The following is an 8979-nucleotide window of genomic DNA, read 5'->3' as shown; positions in this document are numbered from 1 at the left end:
TGCTGTATTCTATGTTCAATTGGAATTGGTTAATGAATTAATAGTAGGAGTACTTATGAGTGGCATTTTATATAATGAATTGATTAGAGAATCAATGGTTATAAATGCAAATCCCCACACGCTTTGAGAAGTGTACCCCTAACGGGATACGAAGTTAAACTTGTGAAAGGAAACAAAGAAATCAACAGGAGAAGTGGTTCATGTAAAAGGAGTCAGACTTTGGACGTCCAGTAAGATTTCAATAGTAAGCTTTCAAGATTCGTTGCTTTCTGGCTCCCAACCGACATCAAAGTCCCTGAAAGACCTGTTTCCTCGCTAATCAACATACGTCATTTCTCAAAACCTAGAAACCCGATTCCATCATACTGCCATGGCTTCCAACTACTGCCTCAATATTTGGCAAGAAAACGACCCTCGTTTACGACAACTCTGGTCTTCGATCCCATATCATGTCTTCAACATCTGCTTCAAGTTTCATTACATGTCACCCCTCAAACTTAGAAACAACCTTACAAATTCAATCTGTCGTACATCCTCGTGACGTTCTTTTATCTCAACAGTACGGTCAAAACATTGTACTTTCCATGTTAGCCAACACGGGGCTACCTCTGGAATTCCTTCAAACCGTCATTGTTCCCGATGTCTTGTCTTTTGCATGGGAGACTGATGCTGATCCTGAAAACCTTGGATGTAAAATAATAAAGTTGCTTGTGGAACTACTAGTAGAGGAAACCGACGATGAGGGTGATGATCAGGTGTTTGATGACTCATTGAGTACATTGAACTTCAACCCTGCTAGTTAGTCATCTATTCAAGGTCTGAAAAGGGTGAAATTGGGTTATGATCAAGATCATCTCTTACCATTCAAAAAGAGAAGAAGGTTCGAGGGTTTGACTTCTAGTACGTCAAAGAAAGAATGTAATATCTGTTTGGATGAGTTTTCGGACGATGAAAAGGTTGCGTTGATGCCTTGCGGACATGTTTACCATGATGGTTGCTTCGTTTTCGTTAGGTGGTTGGAGACGAGTCACTTGTGCCGCTACCAGATGCCAAGCCGATTGGATTTTTTATCTCTTTCAAGCATTGTCAAATCACTTGTTTTAGTATTTTGTTGAATGTGCTCGAGAGGAAATGTAAAATTTTGCTTATTATTAGAATCTAATTGTGAAAATGATCATCAAATATGAGTTTCTTACTGATGGGGTAATTTTTTTTAGTATATAGTTCTTGTTTTTTTTACAAAATATTTTTTGTAAGATAATTTTGTTAATTGGATGGGTAAATTTATTGTTAATTTTTTTTAAAAAATATTTTTTTTATGTTCTAATACATGTCAATATTAATAAATCAATGCAATCAATAATATTAACCATGACAGTTTTAATTATGATTATTATTTTATATCTTTCGTATTGATAATCGCTGTGATTATAATTTATTTATTTTTATAAAAATCATTTACACTTTCATGAAAATTTTTGAATATACCCATTTTTCATAGATAATTTTATTGTGCATTAATATTTACATTGTCCAAGTTTTTGAAGTACGTAATTCAAAAATAAAGTGATAATTATAAAGGGGATGTATAAAAGTAAATTTTTTTTTGTATAAAAACATATTATTCAATTATTAATAAATTAACATTCAAAATAATTAATTTTCGAGTAGACGAGTTTGAGACATCAACTAAATAAATGAGCATATAGGATAATAAAAAAAAATTACTTTGGATTTTACATTCAAACTTATATATAAAATTCAAAATTCAAAATCACTAGTTTTCCATAAACTAAATAAATGTTTGCCATCCACAACCTCAATTCGAAGGCAAAAGTTTCTAGTTGGCTGACAGGTCCAGAGTGTTTCAACCATGCTAACAGACAATTTTCTGCTTGTTGGACAGCAAGGAGATGAGTCTGCTCTTCCTCCTATAATCCCACCTTCTAGTGAACATATCAGCGATGATGGAGTTTATCTTCTTGAGAATGGTGAGGATGCTTTAATATATTTTGGGAGCTCAGTGGATTCAAGTATATTGCAACAAATTTTGGGCTTTACCTCAGTTGATGAAGTCCCCACTCAGGTATAATTTTACAGCCACATGTTATGTAAATGAGTAATAATTGTGGCTGATTAGAGAGTCAATTGTTTTAAATTATTGAGAAAGACTTGTAAATAAAGCAAATTCCCACTCTGTGAGAAGTGTACTCCTGCTTGGACTCCTTATCGTTAGAAAGTTAAACTTGCGGGACAAGAGAGAAGGGGTTCATACAAAAGGAGTCGACTTTGGATGTCCAATTAGTTGTCCATCTTTGGTACACTAAGCTTTTAAGATTCGATCCTTTCTGCCTCTAAACCGTCATCAAAATCCCTAAAAGACCTGTTTTTTAACTAACCACCAAACAAGAAAAACCCAGAAAATAGATTCCAACGTACTGGCATGGCTCCAACTACTCCAGCCAAGAAAACGATAATCGTCTAGAGCAAATTAATCTGCCATCTCTTCAACATCCGGTTGGAGTTTCATTACGTTTCACCTCTCAACTTGGAAACAACGTCCTTAGAAACTCAACCTATCATGTCTCCTGGTGACATGCTTTTATCTGAAGAGCACTGTCCAGACATTCTACTTTCCATGTTTGCAAACACGGTTATGTCGCTGGAATCCCTTCAAACCGTCATTGTTCCCGTTATCTTGTCTTTTGCTGCTGATCCTGTTAACCTTGGACGTAAAATTAATAATAAAGTTTGGTGTGGAAATATTACTTCCCGAACCTGATGATGAGTGGTCTCAAAATTTCAGTTATAAGTATATTATTGAAAAATAAAATGATAGTAATAAAAATAATGTATAAAAATAAAATGTTCTTTGTATAAAAACATTTTATTCGAATATTAATAAATTTTATAAAAAATTATATCAATAAAATTAACATTCAAATTAATTAGTCTTCAATTAGAAAGTTCCAATCTAAAGATAAAATTAGTTTACGAGATAACAAAAATTTACTATGGACTTTGCATTTTCAATTTCATTTGTATTTTTTTTCCATTTTCGTTTAAAGTCACTAAAATTATGAGAAAGTTCTTTCTCTCCCTCTCTTCATTGCTATTTTTGGGCTCAGCTCTGAGGTTATTGGATTATTTTGGATCGCAGGTGCCTGCTTACTTGTAGACACCCACCACACTTCCAGAACCTTTGATAGTGATCCCAAATTAAACACAGAAGCACCTACAACTCTCCATTGATGAAACTTGAGATTCTGCAACCGCTTCAATCCTCATAAATAAAAGTCAAACAAACCCAAAAACAAAAGAAGCAACCAAAGAATAATTAAACAAAAAAAAATATATTCTTTTTCTTACTGGATGGATTAGAATTGGAATTGGTTAATGAATTAATAGTAAGAGTAAGTAATTATGAGTGGCATTTTATATAAAGAGTAATAATTGTGAATTGATTGGTTATAAATGCAAATTCCCACACGCTGTGAGAAGTGTACTCCTAATGGAATAAGTAGTCAAACTTGTAAAAGGAAACAACAAGGAAATAAACAAGAGAAGTGGTTCCCATAAAAGGAGTCAGCCTTCGGACGTCCGGTTAGATTTCAATAGTTAGCTTTCAAGACTCGAAGCTTTCTGCCTCTAAACCGTCATCAAAACCTCCAGCTTTACCCAAAAGACCTGTTTTTGAACTAACCAACAAACAAGAAAAACCCAGAGTAGAGATTCCAACATACTTCCATGGCTTCCAACTCTTCCAGCCAAGAAAACGATAATCGTTTAGAACAAATCTGCTCTGTCTTCGACATCCAGTTGGAGTTTCATTACGCTTCACGTCTCAACTTGGAAACAACGTCCATAGAAACTCAATCTGTAATGTGTCCTAGTGACATGCTTTTATCTGAAGAGCACGGTCCAGACATTCTACTTTCAATATTGTCACCCAACTCGGCTATACCTCTGGAAACTCTTCAAACCGTCATTGTTCCCGGTGTCTTATCTTTTGCACGGCAGGTTGAGGCTGATCCTGTTAACCTTGGACGTAAAATAATAAAATTTGGTGTGGAAATATTCCTTCCAGAACCTGATGATGAGGTGATTGATGACTCATTGAGTACATTGAATTTCAAGCCTGCTAGTCGGTCATCTATTCAAGCTCTGAAAAGGATGAAATTGGGTGACGATGAAGATCATCTCTTACCATTCAAAAAGAGAAGAAGGCTTGACGGTTTGACTTCAAGTACTTCAGAGAAAGAATGTAGTATCTGTTTGGACGAGATTTCGGACAGTGAAGAGGTTGCGTTGATGCCTTGCGGACATGTTTACCACGATGGTTGCATCGTTAGGTGGTTGGAGACGAGTCACTTGTGTCCACTGTGTCGATACAAGATGCCAAGTTGATTGGATTTTTGATCTCCCCCGGACAACGTCAAATCACTTCTTTTAGTACGTTGTCGAATTTATTCGAGAGAGAACGAAAAATTTTATATATTAGAATTTTATTGTGAAAATTAATGATGAATAGTATAAATTTCTAACTGATGGGATAAATTTTTCAAATTTTATTTCAGTATTGATGTAATCAAATTTTGTTAATCGCAATAATTTTAATTGTGATCATTATATTATTTTATGTCTTTTGTGTTGGTAATTGATGCGCTGAGCACAATTTATTTATTTTTATAGAAATCACAAACACTTTAACTAAATTTCTTAAAATTACCCATATAATTCATTGATATTTTTAATATGCATTAAAAATATTTATGATGTCAAAATTTCAATTTTGAGTAAATAATTGAAAAATAAAGTGATAGTTATAAAAATAATGTATAAAAATAAAATGTTCTTTGAATTAAAGCATATTGTTCGAATATTAATAAATTTTATAAAAAATTATATCAATAAAATTAACATTCAAATTAATTAGTCTTCAATTAGAAAGTTCCAATCTAAAGATAAAATGAGCTTACGAGATACTAATAATTTTACTTTGGACTTTGTATTTTCAATTTCATTTGTATTTTTTTTTTGCCATTTTCGTTTAAAGTCAGTAAAATTATGAGAAAGTAATAAAATTAGTTCTTTCTCTCCCTCTATTCATTGTTATATTTGGGCTCAGCTCTAAGGTTATTGGATTATTTTGGATTGCAGGTGCCTTCTTACTTGTGGACACCCACCCACATTTCCAGAATCTTTGATAATACATATTCCCAAATTAAACACAGAAGCACCTAGAACCCTCCATTGATGAAACTTGAGATTCTGCAACTGCTTTAATCCTCACAAATAAATGGCAAAACCACCATAACTCAAAGACCTCAAACAAACACAGAAACAAAAGAAGCAACCAAAGATGTTCTTTTTCTTTGTAGGTGGATTAGAGCAACAAGTGAGGCAAGTGCTGCAATCGGGTCTGGGCAGGTGCATAAACTGTAATTCAAGAGCTGATCTTGTCGAGTACGAGAAAGTGTTGAAGCTTTTCTTTGTGCCCGTTTGGAGATGGCCAGGAAAAGACCCTCTCATGCACTGTAACAACTGCAACCTCTTTTTCCCTCGGGATTTGTCTTATACACCTCCCAAGGTTGATTCATCATCTGCTGCCGTTTCAGAGGCTTTGCGTTGTCGTTTTTGTGACCGGCTTGTTGAGCCTGAGTTCAGATTCTGCCCCTTTTGTGGCTCTGCTGTCTAATTTTCCTTTTGCGGGGAGGGCTTGAATCTAGTTTATGCTAATTAATTAGAAGAGGCAGTTTCAAACAAAAAGCTATAAGATTGCAATTTATGTATAGTGGTAAGTACCTTCAGGGTTTTTGAATTTCTTTTTTGAATGCATTTTTCTAGTTTATATAAAAATGGGATTGAGTTATCCAAATTAAACAAAGTTATGCAGCATATTTTGCCTGTTTGCATTAGCTCAGAATCTAAACTGATGTTCATCTTTCAAACCCTGGGGAGTAAGATGTTGATGAGTTTAAGAAAATCAATTGCAAATCTGGGGAATTTTCATTAAACTTCAGATGTTATAATACAACAGAATTTTCCTGCCGCAGGACAAGAGATCAATACTGGCTTCTGAGGCCAAAAAACCAATCTTTCTGATCATTTCTCTGGTCTGGGGTTATCTGGGGGTTTTGACTGTACACAAAAACTACAAAACTAGTGTATTATTTTACCGGGCTTGTGTTGAGACCATCTCTTATCCGTTTCAGATCAATACACAGTTTCTGCTGAATTCCTTGGCTGTCTTAAATGTAAACCTTAAAAACATCTGATTGTGGTAGATCCTTGAGAGTGCGAGAGTCGGTCCAGACAATGTGAGAAGAGATGTTAAATTGGTTGCTATAGTTACAATTTACATTGATTTGCTGAAGGGTAATTGTTTAGCTCCTTGTTCAACAGCATCCCCTCATAATCTTTATTTCACTTCTAGCTTATTGCCCCATTGAGCATATGCTCTTGCTGGCCAATCTCAAGTCGCAGATCCTCATTCAATACCTGTATTGGTTACACATAAAAGGTCGGACCAGAAATATTAGTGACAAACAAGTTAAGCACATATTAGACAAGTTATTCAAACACCAATGATGCAGAGGAAAGACTGGCTAATATGTTACTTCTTGCCAGCAGCATGGTTTTAATACTTAAAGTCATTGAAAACCATATTACAGAAATTAAATGGAAAAAGTGTTATGAGAAGCACAGTCTGAAGATGGCATCTTGCAAACTACTTGTAAGCAATTTGGTAACAAAAACCATATATATCTTATGTAATGTTCTACACAGAAATGTTGAAGTTTTCTGCTTCCAGAAGGTTATTCATCAGTGGTATAACAAGAATGTTGATTATTAGCTATAAAAGTTACCATTCTTTTCAGCAATTTACTTGTTTATAAAACCAAGGAAGAATTCTCGTAGGTTTCAGTGAGTAATTACTGTTAATTTCACCTAAAACCACCAACCTACTGCCCAAAGGAAGGAAAAACAAGATATGTTTTACCTGTTCTGCAAAATGCCTCCATAAATACTGCATTAAAGGAACGTGCTTCAATATGGGAGCAAAATCTAGAGACGTTCTATATAACAGTCTTGTCTTCTTTCTTGATGAAGGTAAGCGTACATGAAGCTGGTGAAGGTGTGTTGTGCAATCCTTGGTACTCTGTCCTTTCAGTTTCCCAGGCTTTGATATCCATCAGGTCAGTACATAGAACTTCCCTCACATGCAAACTGTGATAATGATTGATAAAAAAACCTGTGTGGAATGTTCAACCAAAATGGACATGGATTTCTATTTCTTATATAGTCCTTTTTCTCTTTTTGTGCACTTTCAGTTTTACATCACTCAGACCTACCCCAAAATTCTTTCGACTTGCATCATTTAAAGTTTTCTCATTCTGTGTAATGGAGAGGGAGGCTAGGTGTTTTTGTTGACTGCCAATTTATGCATTGTCTGTAACGATGAAGCACATAGCTTCTGGACTATTGCTGCTATGCTTTTTGGTTTCTTATTGTCTGAGTTAATGCTGTATTGTAGAGGGAAAAAAACAACTGCGTATAAATTGGAATGGGTTAATGAATTAATAGTAAGAGTAATTATCAGAAAATTGATTAGAAAATAATGGCAGAATGATTAGATAATCAAAATGCTTATAAAACTTGAAATACAGCAAATTCCCACACTCTGCGAGGACCAAAAATAAAGAGAGAATGTATGTTGTTATTTGTTATTGATCAATGAATGTAACTTGCTTTTGTAATTTGGAGAAGAGGATTCGAATTCTGCTCTTTAGACAGGCAGATGATGCACCAAGTAATGAGTTAAATATTTAGATACATTATCTATTTTATAAGTGTCGTAACGTGCAGGTCCGGAAACCCGTCCGTCAAACGTCGGCGAAAATTATATATGTGTGGGAGTTGCCACAAATCTTTTTTTATTTAGGTGTGATTGGTCACCTATTAATCCAATTCTAATCAACAAAGTCCTAAATTAATTTTAGGTCATTCGAAAGAACGAGAACTGATCCACGTTTTTTAGAGATGGGTTCGGGAGTGCGGTTACGCACAGAGAAGGGTTAGCACCTCCGTGGCGCCCGTTTCACGAACGGTACCATTTAATCTTAAGTTATCTTAATATAGCCTACTTTTAATTTAATCCCTACCTTTTAATTAAATTTTTATTAAATTGGCTGACTGAGTCTTTTATTTGGTTTTTTTTATTTGGTTTTACGTATGCACATGATGCAAGTGTAAAATAATGTAATTACTTGTTTATTTTAAATAATGGAGTCGGTAATCTTTTATTAGAAAATCATTCGAAGACCATCTCAACGCTTTGGTGAAGTCTCGAAATTTTCCTTACCTAGAGATATCCCCGGAAGAACTCGTCTCTACAAGCTCCTCGGGGAAATCCCATCATCGGGATTCCCGTACCATTTGCAAGATAAATATGGCGTGCTATGACAGAATAAAATGTTGATGTCTACATGCACGCGTTTATTGAATTAGGTGTTTCATAATTCACTCAACTAAGTATTTAAATATTTATCACATTGTTTATATACTTAGTATTATTCGTTATTAATTATTAATTATTATTTTTTAGAGCTTCTTATTTAAATCAATATTTTTCAACTAGCATAGTGAATTAATATTCCATCTTATGTATTATTTTCCTTTTTTAATCAAATAAACAATTAATTATTAATGGTTAACTTAATTTTATTTAATAATATTTACTTGCTAATTAACTAACTACACTAACCTAGATTTAAACGTAATATTATGTAGATTTATTTTTTTTAATATTATTATTTTAGCAACGATTATTTGAGTTAATGGGTATTGAAGTTCAGAGTTCGGATTTATCCCGACGCTTCGGTGAAAATCCGTCTCGAATTTCGCATTTAAAAAAAATCCCACTTAGAAGAGGTAACTCTTTACCTCTCTTAAGTGAGTTAATGGGTATTGAAGTTC

At 34.1% G+C, this 8979-nt stretch overlaps 2 protein-coding genes across 4 annotated transcripts; both read left to right on the top strand.

Annotated features, from left to right (window-relative positions):
* Positions 585-4407, top strand: LOC18592345. Its single transcript, XM_018125488.1, has 3 exons — positions 585-755; positions 1907-2086; positions 3820-4407. Exons 1-3 carry the CDS (start codon positions 585-587, stop codon positions 4405-4407), a joined length of 939 nt encoding a protein of 312 aa, XP_017980977.1.
* LOC18592344 lies at positions 5131-8033 on the top strand. 3 transcript variants are annotated; one of them, XR_001928915.1, is made up of 3 exons: positions 5131-5797; positions 7114-7199; positions 8004-8033. XR_001928915.1 is itself a non-coding variant. In XM_018125429.1 (1 exon), the coding sequence occupies exon 1, from the start codon at positions 5363-5365 to the stop codon at positions 5696-5698; it is 336 nt and encodes a 111-aa protein (XP_017980918.1). In that variant the 5' UTR covers positions 5131-5362; the 3' UTR covers positions 5699-5918. The 3 variants fall into 3 exon arrangements, 1 of the variants encoding a protein (XP_017980918.1); XR_001928916.1 differs by lacking the exon at positions 8004-8033 and adding an exon at positions 7335-7565; XM_018125429.1 differs by lacking the exons at positions 7114-7199; positions 8004-8033 and having other exon boundaries at positions 5131-5918.

The sequence above is a fragment of the Theobroma cacao genome, chromosome 8 (genome assembly GCF_000208745.1).
Source record: "Theobroma cacao cultivar B97-61/B2 chromosome 8, Criollo_cocoa_genome_V2, whole genome shotgun sequence".
Lineage (NCBI taxonomy): Eukaryota > Viridiplantae > Streptophyta > Magnoliopsida > Malvales > Malvaceae > Theobroma > Theobroma cacao.
Note: the sequence above shows the minus strand (reverse complement) of the source record. Positions and strands in the feature narration are given on the sequence as shown.